The sequence below is a fragment of the Podarcis cretensis genome (assembly GCF_951804945.1).
Source record: "Podarcis cretensis genome assembly, chromosome: 16".
Lineage (NCBI taxonomy): Eukaryota > Metazoa > Chordata > Lepidosauria > Squamata > Lacertidae > Podarcis > Podarcis cretensis.
Genome location: NC_137186.1, coordinates 39,820,168 through 39,837,406, shown reverse-complemented (window position 1 = coordinate 39,837,406; position 17,239 = coordinate 39,820,168). Strand labels below are relative to the sequence as shown.

The 17,239-nt window shown below is 44.4% G+C and overlaps 1 protein-coding gene and 1 long non-coding RNA gene across 2 annotated transcripts in view; one reads left to right on the top strand and one right to left on the bottom strand.

Moving 5' to 3' along the window:
• Window positions 1-17,239, bottom strand: part of LOC307205071 — a 280,556-nt gene that overhangs the window by 155,961 nt on the left and 107,356 nt on the right. The window lies entirely within an intron of this gene.
• Window positions 6,402-15,229, top strand: LOC307205210 (vomeronasal type-2 receptor 26-like; the record flags this gene model as incomplete). Its single annotated transcript, XM_079957409.1, has 6 exons — window positions 6,402-6,544; window positions 8,007-8,298; window positions 8,836-9,702; window positions 12,225-12,365; window positions 13,209-13,335; window positions 14,328-15,229. 6 exons carry the CDS (start codon window positions 6,402-6,404, stop codon window positions 15,227-15,229), a joined length of 2,472 nt encoding a protein of 823 aa, XP_079813535.1.

Sequence of the window (17,239 nt, the reverse complement as noted above, 5' to 3'; positions counted from 1 at the left end):
GTTCACATAACAGATGTTTTAATTTTATAGAATAAAATTGGTTGTTGAAGTAAATCCTCAAAAATGAAGTCATGCCTCATTCGTTATGTGAGTACAAGGCCAACATGAGATGGAGTCAACTGAATTTGGCACCATCATTACATGTCTTTAGGCACCAGGCAAAAATATTCCTCTTTACCAGGCCTTTGCCCATTAAATAATCTATTTCTTGTTAAAGCTGTGCAGAGGGGGGCTGTTATTATTGTATTATTATAATGCCTGTTGTTACTCTTTTTATTATGCTTTTATTACTGATGCTCCATAAAATGTGTTCTTAATGTTGTACACTGCCATGGGATCTTTGGATAAAGGGCAGTATATAAAACAAACAAACAAACAAACAAACAAACAAGCAAACACTCCCCCGCCATCCGCTGGTGTGCACTTCATTCTTCCTTTCTGTAGGGTTCGGGTGCATCATCTCGTTCTACCTGGGAATTCACTGGCACATCTGAACCAAGCAGATTGAATGCCTTGCACATCAGCTGGTGCAGTGTGTGTGTGTGTGTGTGTGTGTGTGTGTGTGTGTGTGTGTGATGCTTCCTGCAGTATTTGGAGGAGCCAGCCAGTTCCCAGGTGGGACTCACTGGCACCCCAAAACCAAGCAGGATTGCAACCTCCCCCATCAAAAATTCATGCAGAGTTTAATCTTACTTTCTGCAGCGTTTGGCAATGCCAGCCAGTTCTCAGTAGGAAGAGGGAGGCAAGACATGACCAAGTACAATGAAACTCCCTGCAAGTCAGCTGATGTTGGGGTGGGAAGGAGAGCTCCCCCATCACCTCCAAACTAACTTCCTACAATGCGCTTCGCCTGCTCCAACTAAGTCTGCCCATCCAAGCTGAATCCTGTCACACACACACCAATTGTCCTGATTTGAACAAGACATCACTGATTGACAGAAGCCGCCCTGGCTTCTTATTTCAGGAGGAATATTCCAGGAGGAGGTGGGGAGAAAGCCCAGCCAGCAAAGTTGAATAAATGAATGAATGAATCTATCTATCTATCTATCTATCTATCTATCTATCTATCTATCTATCTTTATTTGTGTCAGCCATCGGCCATAGCAATAAAACAACAATACGATATGCAAAGAATAGAAATAAAAAGTCAATTATATAAAATACATTTTAGGGTTTTGAATCAATAGTCAAATAGTGGATCTTATTCTAATTGCCCCAGCTAAAAACCTTGCAACCTTTGTTGTCACCAGCTCATCTTGATCTGCCAAGAGAAAGGATACTGTGGTAATGGCTGGGCGACCCAGAATGGGCAATAAAAGAGGGGTGATAACCTCATTCCTCAAGTCTTTATACAGAGTGCAAGCCACTGATTCAGTACTGCCATCTCCACAGGGACATAAGCGTTTTTCGTGTGGAATCTGTTGGAACCGTCCCTCAAGTCCAGCCAAAGGCATGACATTCAATCTTGCGAGAATAAAAGCACATCTATATTTTAGAATTGCTAGATTATGCCAGAGAGTCGAAATGGGAAGGTGGAAAATTGTCATGCCATGGGCAAAAGTAAAGGCAGCGGAGGGGTGATGGTGGGCCGGAGTGGGGGGTCAGTGGCATGGTGGTGGTTCGGAGTGTCCCAGAGTGTCCTTTCTGCAGGGCTCATCACACAACCCTCCAATGGTAGACAAGCCAGAGGGATAAGTGAGTGGAACCGTGGATGTGACTTTTACCTTTGTAGAGTAGGCCAGTTCCTACAAGGACCCCTCTCTATTGTCCATTCAGACAAGGAAGAGGCAGAACTCAGAACTCAGGTATATATTCCAGCCAGGTATCTAAGGCTAGAAAGTCTGCTTAGCCCCACTGATATTAGTGCACTCAACACAATTTGACTGGGTTTACTTTGAGTACAACTAGCAACGGATACAGCCTGTGAATCAGGGCCCATGGGGTCTGTGGCCTGAGACCAGAGAGAGTCCTGTTCAGACCCTGGGGCTGTGTTTTCCTCACTCTTGACCTGACATATTAAAGGGACAGAATTAAACATTTCATGGCGCATGACTTTGGACTTGGGCACATAAATAGGAGTGGCCTAGCTGGATTGCAAGAAATAGTGAACTTTCATAAAACTCTCTGATCTGCATTAAATCAGCCCTCTAAAGTTCAGTTCTGTCTTGGTATGTGCACCAGTGTAAACCTGTACAACTGAATGCTGTTCTTGTCATTTGGAGCGATCTCTCCAGGGGCTTCTCCCAACAGCAAACACTGTGTCAAGACCCTGCAATTAGAGATAATTGACGGAGAGCCCTTACAGCCATCGCATATGCTACATACAGGTGCAATTTTCACAGATCATCATTATTCCTGATTATTCAGTATTACAACTAACCTTAAAATAGCATTTGCTATACAGTTTTCTGTGCTGCATTGTAAACAGCGCTTTGACGTTTACGTGGTATTAACTGTGACCTGTGTTTACCTGGAAGCTGTGCTTTCCACCTTGTGCCAAGTCCCAAAAGGGCAGCAAACCAAGACAAGGCTCTGCAATAGGCTGTAATTTTCGCAGCAGAAAGCCCAATTAAACTTGTCAGCCAGGATTCTAATTATGAAGCAAACTTCAGCAAGCAGCTGACAATCAGGAAGAAAGAGAGAAAGCTGCTCTTTTCTCTCATCTGCTGCCTGCCACACTTTAGTTTAATCATATCAACAAGCAAATATCTAGCTGGGCCCAGAAACACTCAGGCAGAGCTGATCAACACACACAAACTGTCTCTCACTTAACAAGGCAAATATCCTATGTGAATCCCATCACAATGAAATGCTTATAATTTGAACACTAGGTTTGGACTCATCCATGAACGTGGGTCTGTCTCTGAAAAGTATTGGGAAACTTCTTCTAGGCTGGGATGTTGTGGCCAGGCTGCTGCCCAGTGCCAATGATCTGAAGAATGTGGCTCTGCCACTCAAGCTATTTTAGTGGCTGCCAGGACATTTGCACGCACAATCCAAAGTATCCATAAGCCCCGCTCCGTGCCCAAAAGCGTTGTGGCCCATAGAGTGCAGCAAAATACTGGGCAAGGTTTTGCCTAGTATCATCTCTGTGTGATGGGCTACTGGGGAAAAAGCTGTCCCATAAGCCCTTGCTGCAGAGGGGAGGGGAGGCCTATATAAGGCTGTTTCCCCTGGAGCTTTCAGAGCTTCCCGCCTGCCCGCCCTCAGGTTAGAGCCTTCACTGGGCAATTTTGGGTCATTGGTTGACAGGGCCAGAAAGGATTTTATTTTCTCCAAAAGTGATTGGCTCCCCCCCCCCTTTCCCTCAGTGAAATTATGCCTTTCCGTTGATAGGCGGAAGAACATTGTTTGCATGAGGGTGGAAATGGCACTGGTCAGCATCAACATAGTATAGGGGGTCCCCCCTAAGGGTCCTGAGGGGCGGATTGACCATGGCAAACCCAAGCGTGGTTTTGGTATCTGCCTGGTTGGAACCTGCACCCTGGTCCTCAAGGGAGACCTTGCTTGCTTGGCCTGCACCACGGCAAGGTTCAACACTGCTGACTCCTGTTTGGAGTGATCCAAACCCAGCGGATCCATTCCATCAACATGGGGCTTGTGGAATGATGAACTGATCCTGGGACCCAATGCCATGCCAACCCTTGCTCTGCCTGCTGCTGCCAACAAAGATTTGTCCTGATTTTATCCCATCACTATTGTACAGTCTGGTTATTTTGCTGCTTTCATGGGCCACATAATGGGCCTGCCTGGGTAATGATATTTAATGTTCTAAGCAGCATAGGACAGGGATTTTTGAAGGACCACCTCCTCCTAGATCAACCTAGTTGCACAATCACACCCTTTTGACACCAGGACTGCAAGGTGGTTTTAAGAAGTTAACACTCTGTGCTATGTGATCTTGAGTACACAACTGCAATTTATCTAGGTCATCATTGCTGAACATCTGTGTTCCTTGTAAGATAGCGGTAATGATTCTAGGGGGTTGCTCGTGCGTAAGTTGTCACCACACCTGGCTGGGTTACCTGGGTGAACCCTTTCTGTCCGGACAGCCACCCACCTGTGGCTGTCTCAATCGCTGGCAGAATCCGTCAGTGGGCGTTTCTTGAACTTCTTCCAGCAAAGAAGTTCTTTGACGCCCAGTCTCCTCCTACTCTCCCTGCGCGGAAGTCTTCTGCGCAGGGAAGGTGTGGGCAGCGGAGGACCCGTGCTCTCCCCGCTGGTCTCCGGCGAGGAGTCCTGGAGCCTACTCTCAGATTCCCCCATCTGCCCCCCTTCTCCACTGGTGCTACGCTGATTTCCTTCCCCAGCGGATGGGCTGCCTCTCTCCCTACTGGGACCCTCTCCAGCATCCCTCTGGAGCCTTCCCTCTGCCTCTGGCTCCGATGGCAGTTCCCTGACAATAGCTCTTTGGCATGAGGCACAGATTTACACACCATCACCTAGTAGGATTACCATCTTCTTTTTCTTCTGTGCTCTATGTTCTCTTCTTTTAGCTGTATCTTGACCTTCAAGTATTGCAGGTGACAATGTTCATGAAAAACTTCACCTTCTGATTTATATATAGCACACACAACCCTTAATATCACAGAAGCATAGGGGCCAACACTATGAGTCTTAGGACACCTCAGCCCCTACCCCAAATATATTGGGATGGGACTGAGCCCCCCACCATCTTGAGGGGCTGGGCCTTGGCAGGACTACCAGCGGCAGGCCCCATTGGATCTTTCTGCGGTAGCAGCAGGTCCTGTCGCGTCTCACTGGGCCTACTCGCAGTCTTGTACTCAGTCCTTGATGTCTTCTAATTTTTTAAGTTTAAAACCAGCACCAGCAAAAGTCAATATATCTCTATAAGTGCCCCATTTCCTTTCCATATTAATTTTCTTTAGGGCATTTGCTTTGGTGGGGGATAGCCATAAAAATGTTTTTCTTTCCAAAAAATTCTTATATCTCACCCAAGCACCATACAGACTCTTTCTTATTCTCTTGACCAGTGGTGAATTCTGAAGTCCAGGAGTTCATTGTGACAGCCCCCAAAGACACACCCCAAAGGGGCAAAACCCAGCCCCTTCCCAGGGAGAACATTCTCCCACTGTCGGGTAACACTGAAAACTCAGGAAGGATCTTATATATTGGAACTTAACCTTCAGTCACTCTGTCAGTTGCATGATCTTACTGTCCTTTCCCTTCCCACATGCCACAACCACATGTACAGTGGTACCTCTGGTTACATATGCTTCAGGTTACATACGCTTCAGGTTACAGACTCTGCTAACCCAGAAATAGTGCTTCAGGTTAAGAACTTTGCTTCAGGACGAGAACAGAAATTGTGCTCCGGCGGCGCGGCGGCAGCAGGAGGCCCCATTAGCTAAAGTGGTGGTTCAGGTTAAGAACAGTTTCAGGTTAAGAATGGACCTCCAGAACGAATTAAGTACTTAACCCAAGGCACCACTGTATTGTATGTTTCAAGTTGTACCACTGCATTTAAGCCTTCATTGTCATCTACTGGGTCCCTCACATTGCTCTCCAACTCTAAGATGAAAAAAGGATTTATTTTTACTTCCGTATGCATTTATCTATATTTTTATATAGAATAGCTAGTCAGTCTCAGCTGTTAGCCCATGCAATATGGGATTTCTGAAGTGTTTAGAAAAACAGATGTCTGCATACACTAACCATTTCTGTAAGGAAATGTAAGACTCTGTACTGCACCTGCAACTGGAGCCTGTATTATTTTAACTCTTTCCTCCCTCCCCTTAATGTGTGGACAAGGAAACATCCCTGTGGTCCAAAATCCTGAAAATCATGTTTCCATTGGGGACACATGTACAGTTGGGGGAAATAGTGCAGGTGTGACTGAGGAAGAGTGTTGGGAAAACTAGGAAGCTCCCTTCAGGTGACCAATTTGCAGCTGGACTGTTTGCTTGTTTGCCTGTGGCACTGAAAATTACAAGAGCACTACTCAATAACAAATGTGCATTATTAGTTTGATCTTACTATAAGTCACAGAGCTCAATAACCAGTAATTATCTCAAATGGCTGGGATTTATCATTCATCTTCCCAAATCCCCTGTACACTTTTTCAAGCCATGAACACAATCAATGTCAGAGTGTGAAAGTGTATATAAAACAAATCCTGTGTCATTCAGAGCCCCAGTGAGAAATTCTGAACATGCAGGTTTTCATGGATCAGATCTTTGGCTTTTTCCATTCATCAAAATAACCCAGAACCATTAAGTGGAAATTCTTGCAATGCAGTTTATGGAGGATGAGATAGAAATCTGACTTTCAGCATCCCTGTTGGCCCCCAGATGGTTGGAACATTTCTGCTGCAGATTCTTCTCTTCCTGTGGCTACAGTTGCCTCCAACTGAGAGCAAGGAACACTCTGCTAGATGCACCATGATGGAGCCTTTCCAGCTTCCATACCAGAATTATCAGAGAGGGGACCTAATCATTGGAGGAATTGCTAATTATTTTGGCTTTGTATTTGAAGAAATGGATTTCCATGAGCACCCAAACACAAAGCTTATAGATGAATTTTTGTAAGGAAAAAACCATATCCTTCATAGTGTGCGCTTAGTGAGCTCCTGTATGCTACAATTACACAAAGCATACCACGGCATGTTCAGAACACATTTCCCTGTGATGTTTTTCCAGTAGGAATGTTAAGCATATATTTTCTTCTCTTTATATTGTGATCTTGGCTTCTTCATTGTTTGATTCCACTTCTTGATGTTTCTATCTTCTGACTGTTTTGCTTTCTCATCACCTGATCCCATGGCTCTCACCGCTTTCTCCCAACTTCACCCTCAACCTCCCTCTGTGTTTCCTTTCACACCATTAACATCCGGTTTTCCATTGCAGCAAAGCTTGATCCTCATTTTTACAATCACTGACAGGCAAATGGAGCTAGGTGTAGTGAGCAGGCTCGTTAACAGATAATTTCCTCTGAGCCAGGGGGAGGCAGGCAGGTAGAGTGGCCGGTCTCAAGAGTTGGATTAGCACAAAGTGGGCTGGGATAGTTTCCTCGCCACCCCCTCCACCTCAAAAGCAGCAACAGTTTCGTTTCTTGTGCTTTACCAGAACTCAAAGAAAGGAGGAGAGGGGAGTCTAAGGGGTGGAGCAGCTCACAGTAATTAGAGTAGATTGCAGCCGTTCTATAATTCCTCTCTGACAACGCTGGGCTCTGGAGTTGGTGATATCATCTGGTGTTCCTTCTCTGTGAAGCAGTAACTCGTCCTAAACTCTCTCTGCTTTTAGATTACAGCTGGTGACGTGTTGCAGCTGGTAAGATGTCTTCGGTAATAGCAGACAACTGGCACGGCAACCGGCAATAAAACAATAAAATAGGCCAATAAAGTAAAACTAGAGGGGGTCTACAATTAAAACTAAAGGACTGTGAAAAAGCATTTAGAACATTTAAAGCCGAGCTATAGGGTCAGAGATCCGCGAGAAGCTGCTGCCTCGGATGCCATCTTAACCCCAAGTCCTATCATTTAATCTGACAGTCACGGATGCTGTGACACATGAACAGCATAGATTTTGGATTATATTCTCTGTTATACAATGCAAACCATATAGGGAAATAAAAAAGCAGTTGCAAACTTGTTTTTGCAAAATGAAGTAAGGAAAATGCAGAGGAGACCCAATGAAATTATTACATCTAAATTAGTCTGATCTATTAATCCTATTGGCCCTTCTCTGAGTGTGACTAACATGGGCTACAGTATTTTTTTTTGTACAGCCATTAAAAATCCTGTTCCACCTGATGTGCTCTGGTCTCTACTCCCCACCTACACCAAACACTTACTGAGAGGCACCAATCAGAATTTCTGACTTGGGAATTTCTCATCCAGTGAGTGTCCGTTGGTTGCTGAAAGGAAATAAGGAGTTAAGAGAAAGATGAGGCAACTTTTGTAAGTGCATGTGATTCAGGAAGTTACCAACATGCTTAAGAGCAAGAGGAGGAAAATACCTCTGACATACAGTATAACTCTTTTTTAGTGAAGTATTGAAGTACTACCAGAATACTCTCTCCCTGGTGTTTGCTGTAAAAGAAATAAAAGAGAACCCTAATATCGTACCGAATATGACCTTTGGGTTCCATGTCTATGATAGCTACACAAATGCAAGGATGACTTATCAGAACACCCTGAAACTTCTGTCCACCACAGAAAGGATTGTCCCCAACTTCAAATGTGAGAAGAAGAAAAACACGATAGCAATTATTGGGGGACTTGACTTTGACATCTCTCTCTACATGGCTACTGTCTTAGGCGTCTACAAGATTCCACAGGTATAGTAAGTGTGGGGGCTGTGAAGCTCTTCTGCCTCAGGTACAATAGTTATCTCCCTGGTCTTTAATACTTCTTTTTGCTTTCGTTCATCTTTCTGAAAAAGGAAATGAGAAAGAAAAAATATATAAATGATACAAAAGTCTGTCGCTTTCCTTGGTTTTTTTAGTTATATTTCAGTGTCCATGCAGTAGTGGTGGGAGTGGAGGGGCTTTGGTGTTTACTTGACTTCGTCTCCCATGTGTCACTGGGAAGCAGCAGGGAGGTTGGAACTGGGCAAATGCAGCAGCAGGAGTCTTCATCCTCCTGCTCCCAGGAAGCTGCACAAGGCCAGTTGCAAGAGATCAGAGAAACCCTGCTCCTCCTCCTCCCCACCACCAACTGCTGGAGATATGCGTAATGTTCTTCTGAAATCAACATGCATCCATAAATGGAGTCGAGAAATTCTCATGGATTTTTTCATCAAGCAGATACTTGGGATGAACCAGAACCGTTTGCTCTAACTCTCTAATTCTTGTGGGATTGATTTCTTCCTCCAGATTGCTTACTGTGTATTAGCTCCAGTGAGAAGCCCAGAGTTGCAGCCCCAGACATTCTACCGAACGGTGCCCAATGAGAAATATCAATATGCAGGGATTGTCATGCTACTTCTACATTTCCAGTGGACTTGGGTAGGAATTGTGGCATCCGATGATGAAAATGGAGAGACCTTTATGCAAACCTTAGTGCCAATGCTTTCCCAGCATGGAGTCTGTTCAGCGTTCAATGAAAAACTACCAGCCATATCTCAGGGTCTAGATAATTTCAGTTTCTTGGAACTCTTTCAGGCCAAGTCCTCTTTCCTGATGGCCTCAGAAGTTAACATATTGGTTCTGTGTGCAGAACCTCAGACCATTGCAGTTGTGAAATGGATGCAATATTTCTATTCAGTAGCTGAAGATGTTGCAGAGAAGTCTACAGGCACCGTGTGGATTTTGACAGCCCAATGGGCTTTCTCTTCAGAAACAATGCAAAGGTATTATGATATACAAGCCTTTGATGGTGCCTTGTCTTTTGCAATTCACACAGAGGAAGTCCAGGGATTTAAAGACTTCCTTCAGACCCTGAACCCCAACTCTCCAAATGGAGATGGGTTCCTCCAGGCTTTTTGGCAACAGGCATTCAACTGTTTATTTTCTGCTTCCAATGGGCACAAGGAAAACACAAAGACCTGCACTGGCCATGAGAGTCTGGAGAGCCTTCCTGGGCATATTTTTGAAATGACCATGACTGGCCAAAGTTACAGTATCTATAATGCGGTTTATGCTATTGCACATACTTTACATCAGATGCACTCATCCAGGTTAAAACGCAGAATGATGGCAGGCAGAGGTGGGCTCGATCCTCCAAAACTGCAACCTTGGCAGGTAAGATTTCCTATTCAGAGTAAACCTTTCCTGGGGGCTAATCTAATGAGCGATGATACACAGTCCATAGAATGAACACACACACACGCACACACACACACCCTCTTCCAGCATTAAGAATTCCCACATTTTTTTCTTTCTTTTTTCTTTTCTTTTTGAAATATTTTATTGTTTTTTACAGACACAAGTTTATATCAACAACGTTTATATACTCATTTCATGAGATTCTCTGAAACTCATTACTCCCTCCCTCCCTTTCAGGGGTCCTTCTATTTTATTTTATTAATTTTTTTTGGAAAAACTACATATCAATACATTCTGCCCGATTTCCATTTATCTAAATTAACAATGAACCTCTTTACTTTACAAGTGATTTGTACAGTCCAGCTAATGTTTGGATTTGCTTACAATAATCTCTTAGGCATATTTTCCCCATTCTTTTTAAAAGTCCTCTTTTTTTGGTTCCTAAGTCTCGCAGTTAATTTTGACATTTTGGCATAATCTAGCATTTTGGCTTGCCATTCTTCCTTGGTCGTTATTGTTGTATCTTTACATTTATGGGCTAATAACATCCTTGCAGCTGTTGTTGCATACATAAATAGTCTTTTCTGCTCTTTTGGGATCTCAGTACATATAATTCCTAATAAAAAAGCTTCTGGGTTTTTTAACAAAAGTCCCCCCCCCATTTTTCCCTCAATTTATTATATACCATTTCCCAAAATGATTTTGTTTTCTTACAAGGCCACCACATTTGGTAAATGGTACCCACTTCTTATTTACATTTCCAGCAGGTATTTGAACTAACCCTAACCCTAACTTACCGTACTAGGAGTCAAACAGCACCAGTACATCATTTTCATATAGTTTTCTTTCACTGTACAACAAGCTGTGGATTTCAGATCTCTTTCCAAAGCCTCTGCCCAATCTGCCATTTGTATAAAGGTAAAGGGAAAGGTACCCCTGCCCGTACGGGCCAGTCTTGACAGACTCTGGGGTTGTGCGCCCATCTCACTTAAGAGGCCAGGGGCCAGCGCTGTCCGGAGACACTTCCGGGTCACGTGGCCAGCGTGACATCGCTGCTCTGGCCAGAGCCAGAGCCAGAGCCAGAGCTGCACACGGAAACGCCGTTTACCTTCCCGCTGGTAAGCGGTCCCTATTTATCTACTTGCACCCGGAGGTGCTTTCGAACTGCTAGGTTGGCAGGCGCTGGGACCGAGCAGCGGGAGCGCACCCCGCCGCAGGGATTCGAACCGCCGACCTTTCGATCGGCAAGTCCTAGGCGCTGAGGATTTAACCCACAGCGCCGCCATTTGTATATCATGCCCTAAATCATTTGTATATCATGCCCATTTAATCATCACTGATTTAACCTGTTCACCCATTGTATACCATTCTAGGAGCAGCACATTCTTTTCAATACTTACCGTAACTGTTTTCCTTATCCTTCAAGCTGAAGGAGCCACAATCAAGATAGGGCCTGTTCTTCCCTTCCAGTTGCAGGAATAGTTGCAAGAGTTGCATGTGGAAGCATCTCCTGTTGCAGTTTCTCCCCCAGAAATGTCACCTTTTTGTGGAACTTGACAGTGTCGTGGGTAGAGTTGCAGAATGACCTGCTGTCGTATGTGTTTCTGATTTTGATATAACAGGAGTGGTGAAGAAGGAGGCATGTTAAATTGGGCCCCATAGGGTGTTAATTTCAGAAAGATGGTATCTAGGAAGAGCCTCCCCAGAACCTTCCCCGGGCATTATCTCACCATTTGACAGGGCACAAACCACTGATTTTTGTCTCTCAGCACCCCAGTTAAATTGCAATATGAGTACTGGGGGGAAAAACACCCCTGTATAGATGCTGAGCACCATGCTCCATTCCATATAAAAATGGTTCTGAAACTAGACCTGTTTCATTATCCACTTAATAAATGTGCTAGGTTGAGCAAGAGAAAGGGTATTATAATTAAGAAAACATTTGAAAATATTAAGGTTTGTTTCTACCCATGACTGCCCACTCATTCTGCATACCAACAACAACTATTTCCTAGAACCTGCATTTGTTTCTGCACTAAAGAGGACCATATAGGGCTATTTTCAAATGTAATTACCTGGACAGTTTTTTAACTCTCTCCCAGTGATATTCATTGATTGTATTGGAACTGCAAGTTACGGTCACTTTACGTTGGTGGGGAAAAGTAAACAAAGAAATGGAGATCAGGGAAAGCCCACCATGAGCTGCCCCCCATTTCTTTGCCCCCTTCTCCCTGCACACCCACCTTGCAGGAGGGGCAGTTCCAGGGCTTCCTGACATGGCACCATTTAGCCATTGCACACGGACCCCAGAGCTGAACCCTCACGCAAGTGGCCGGCCACCTGTAGCTGTTAGAAATACTTATGTTCTCCAAATGTTGTAGACTGCACAGTTTTTGACTACTTTCCATTGTGTGAAATGTGTGGATTGATACTTTCTCCTTTCTATAATCCATAAAAGCTCTCCTTTTAAAACTTTGCCTTTGTTTTCTTCTGTCTAGCTGCACTCGTTCTTGAGGAGTATCTCCTTCAACAACAGTGCTGGTGACATAGTGTCCTTTGATGAGAATGGGGAGTTAGCAGGTGGATTTGATATTATTAACTGGGTTACTTTTCCAAACCAAACCTTCTCCCGAGTGAAAGTAGGAAAGATAGTTCCACAAGATTCACAATATGTAAACTTCAGTGTGGATGAGGGAGCCATCACATGGCACAGATCTTTTAATCAGGTGGGACCATTGGTTTTTTAAAAATGAGGTATTGTTATTAAGAATACAAATTATAAGGTTAATGTAGACATTCTTTTTCATAATAAGCAAATTGTTTAAGTATAACCCATGTCCAACAAGATATTCTCCCATCATACATGAGGTAAGTAGTAGATCTTCTTTAGAGTTCTGGTTTGAAAGTATAGAATGGTAATATATTCCACTATATTGCAAATGAAATATTGTTGGCTTCCAACTCTCCTCCTCCGTGGTCATTGGCCAGGCTGGATTTCAGACTGAGGGGAGACCAATACCATCTGGTGGACCAAATGTTCCACATCCCTGATATATAGGAATTCAGTATAACATTTTAATGCTATGCACATGAATGTAGGAGTAAATCGCGCTGAACCAAGTGAGATTTACAGCTCAGAAGACAAGGAGAGGATAAGTTGCCCATTTGTTTTGAAAGAAGATTGTCTTGTGGTGCTTCTCTGAGGTTAATGTATGTTCTTCCTATTTTACCTTCTTCATTAACTTCCTGTATTTCTAAGTCTGTTGTCTTCTCTGTCCTCTCTCCATCCTCCATCTTTATGCAGATGAAAAATTCAATATCCTTTCTTATTCATTCCCAATATTTACATTACAGTTTATTTAGGCATACAACACGCCTTTCTGGAATAATGTTAATCAGGCAGCTGATCTCTTCTATTTGGTTAAAACTGTGTTGTTTACAAGGCACAAGAGAGCTACATTTTCTCCTCTTTTTATGGCTAGGTGCTGCCCATTGCCTTGTGTAATGATCACTGCCAGCCAGGCTACAGCAGAAAAAAGAAGGAGGGGTTGCCATTTTGTTGCTATGATTGTGCTTCGTGTCCACAAGGGATGATTTCAAATCAAATGGGTAAGAGACATAATCTGCTAATTTGTAAAATGCTTCCTAATATATATTTCAACTCTTTCCTTCTATTAGTTCAGTACTCCTAAAGAGTGCAGAATCGGGTGGCGCTGTGGGTTAAACCACTGAGCCTCTTGGGCTTGCTGATCAGAAGGTCGGTGGTTCGAATCCCAGTGACAGGGTGAGCTCCTGTTGCTCGGTCCCTGCTCCTGCCAACCTAGCAGTTCGAAAGCACATCAAAGTGCAAGTAGATAAATAGTACCGCTCTGGCGGGAAGGTAAACAGAATTTCCATCTGCTGCTCTGGTTCGCCAGAAGCGGCTTAGTCATGCTGGCCACATGACTCGGAAGCTGTACGCCGGCTCCTTCAGCTAGTAAAGCGAGATGAGTGCCACAACCCAGAGTCATCCACGACTTGACCTAATGGTCAGGGGTCCCTTTACTTTTTACTCCTAAAGAGAGCAGCAGCTGCACTGATATCTGGAAGAAAGAACAGATAGCTGGGGAAACTAGATCCAGATCTTTTATAAGTGAGATCTGTAGAAATGGGTGTGGAATGTGTCTAGTGTAATGTGTCTGCTTCCTACATGCTACATCATTAGGATTGGATAGTTTTAAGTGTGTGAGCTGAAAATGGTCTCCTTATCCAGAACAGTCCTCAGCCCAGCCTCTGAGCTGAACGTGCCTGTTCTCAAGAATTCTCCATCACCATGAAGATCTCTCTGGGTGCTTTCCAGTGAGTCTGCTCTTACTATTTTGCACATTTTACCACTACGGGTACAACCGAAGTCAATATTTCTGATCACTAATTCCAGATGAAGGACAGAGTAGATGAACAATCCATGCACCTTAGGCCCATCAAAATGTAGAACCTATTGCGGATTATGCATAGTGGTTGAAAATTGTACAAACTATTGTTAATATCCACTTATCTCTGATACGTTCACCAACTAATTAATGCCTTATTTGTCGGAACTCATATATCACTCATTGTTTCAGATATGGATTATTGTTTCCAATGCCAAGATGACCAATTTCCAAACAAGGACAGAGATCAATGCATCCTCAAACACCAACATTTTCTTTCCTACGCAGAACCTTTAGGGTTCGTTTTAGCTTCCTTAGCTCTGGTCTTTTCTCTGGTCACAGCTCTGATACTTGGCGTCTTCTCTAGGAATGGGGACACTCCCATTGTCAAAGCCAACAACCGGGACCTCACCTACACTCTGCTCACTTCCCTCTTGCTCTGCTTCCTCTGCTCCTTGCTGTTCATTGGCCAGCCTCACCCAGTGAGCTGCTCTTTACGACAAGCTGCTTTTGGCATCATCTTCTCCATTGCTGTGTCTTGTGTCTTGGCCAAAACCATCACGGTGGTTCTGGCTTTCATGGCCACCAAACCAGGATCCAGGATGAGGAAATGGGTGGGGAAATCTCTCGCAAACTCTGTGCTTCTTGCTTGCTGCTCCGTTCAAACCAGCATTTGTGCTGCTTGGCTCTGTACGGCTCCTCCATTCCCAGATGTGGACATGAACTCTCTGCTGGAGGAAATCATTGTGGAATGCAACGAAGGTTCTGTCGCGATGTTTTATTCTGTCCTGGGTTATCTGGGATTCCTGGCCATGGTCAGCTTCACTATGGCTTTCCTGGCCAAGAGGTTGCCAGACAGTTTCAACGAAGCCAAGTTCATCACCTTCAGCATGTTGGTGTTCTGCAGCGTTTGGCTGTCCTTTGTTCCCTCTTATCTGAGCACCAAAGGAAAGCAGATGGTGGCTGTGGAGGTCTTTTGCATCTTGGCCTCCAGCGCAGGTTTGCTGGGTTGTATCTTTTCCCCCAAATTGTACATAATTCTTCTGAGGCCCGACTTGAACAGCAAAGACCACTTAATTCTGAGGAGCAAATAGGAATCACCTTGTGTTGATGCTTATAATTTTTGCATTGTTTGCTGGCATTTATTGGAAGAAAACCAGACAAAGTCATTCCTTTTATTTCTCAGCTCTTTCATCCTTTTCATTCTTAGAAATAGCCTCCTTGGCTATTTGTATATAGCATTTTCCACAAGTAAATCTGTGCTGAAAGTGGTCTGCAGAATAACTAAATCTAAACACTGTAATACATAAGAACACAGGAAGAGCCTAGTGGATCAGGCCCATAGCCCTTCTGGTCCAGCCTCCTGTTCTCACAGTGGCCACCCAGATGCCCAAAGGGAAAGGTGCAAGCAGGATTCAAGCACAAGAACCCTTTCCCCTCCTTTGGTTTCCAGCAACTCGTATTCAGGAACATGGCTGCCTCCAACTGTGGCATCAGAGCTGAGCCATCCTGGCTAGGAGACATCAATAGCCCTCTCCTCTGTGAATTCGTCTAGGGCTCTTTAAAAGCCATCTATTCTGGTGGCCATCCCTGCCCCCTGTCAGAGTGACTTCCATAGTTTAACTATGTACTGTATATACAGCAACCATGCAAAATAAGACATGAAACCACTTGCAAAATTACACTAAACCATTAATCATCAACAATGCACAGTTTGTTTAACACAGAGAAACATTTAAGTCAGCATGCAGCTTGCAAATAGGTTAAGTCAGAATATCAGTTTTCCCCAATATATTGAATTTTGACTATATTATTCTTTTTGGAGCAATGTTCTCACATAGGGATTTAGGAGGAATATGTTGAGTCTGAATTCCTTATGTCTTGGCATGTTTTGAAACTTTTTGTCTTGTCCTTGAAGCAGCAAGTTAGTGGCAGCTAATGCTTATGGGGACTTTTAGGGGTCAGGGATTGTGCTGAGGAGGGTTGCATTCAGCCTTCCTCCCCCTGCTCAGGTTCCTGAATCTTCCCAGGAGCAGTGGGAGTAAGCAGAGTCCCTGGAGCCTGACATTAGGCAAGGAAAAGACATGGAGACCAACCGGAGGTGGAGCCAGAGTCTGTAATAGACAGAACCTGAGGTCCTGCAATTAGATTGGGGGAGGAAATATTGAAGTTTTCTGGGCAGTGCCCCAATAACCCTACTACTCTCCACTGCACCAAGTGCCTGCGACTATCAGTGCACACTTTGTAAACGGTGATGGATCTATAACACCATGATTCAATTTGATGAATGGTTGCAGAAAAATCCAGAAATCATTTGATCTGTCAGTCTCTATACTTATGAATAGCAGTAAGATAATGTTATTTTATGAAGCAGAGGGACATGTGCTGGAATGCCTTTATCCCATAAGTTGAGCGAGAGATGATGAGAATGACTTGTTGCGTGGCAATTCTTGCCCCCTCCCACAGGCGGAGTAAATAAAAACACTGGACACCAGAATTTAGGTTAATGGGCGAAAATGGCCACAACTTTATTGACTACAGGTAAGAGTGGTATTGGCTTTAGGCATTGGCCCTAACAGACTATCTGGTCTAACTGGGAAGGGTTTAGATCACCAGGGGGAGCCCCCGAGATGCACATCCCTAGACGCTCCCCAAGGGGTTACCGCTTGGGGGTGCGCTTTAGGCCCTAGCCTCCGTAGGTTTCGGACGAGGCGACGCCCCCCGGAGTCCTTTAACGAACTACCCTTCAGGATTTGGGGGAGGTGATGGCGTGCCTCCCCCCCAACTTCATTTGCATAACAATACCCCTGCCAATGCCTAACCGCCAAAACTGAGAGTTGTGACGTTTTGCTATGAGGTAGGTGAAAAAACCAAGTGGCTTCAAAATACAGCCAATTAGCCAAATGGAAAAACTCCTACCAGGCCCCTTACGGCGACCAGCCGAAGCCCATAGCAAAGTCCGAATGCCAACCTAAAGGGCGGGTGGGTGGGAAACTGCAGCAGCTGTAAGGAAGAAAGGGGCGAGCCTGTAGCTGCCCTGGACTTAAGAGCACCTGGTAAGCCCGCCCACTAGCGCTGGGCGATGAATATTGATGGGATGGGGA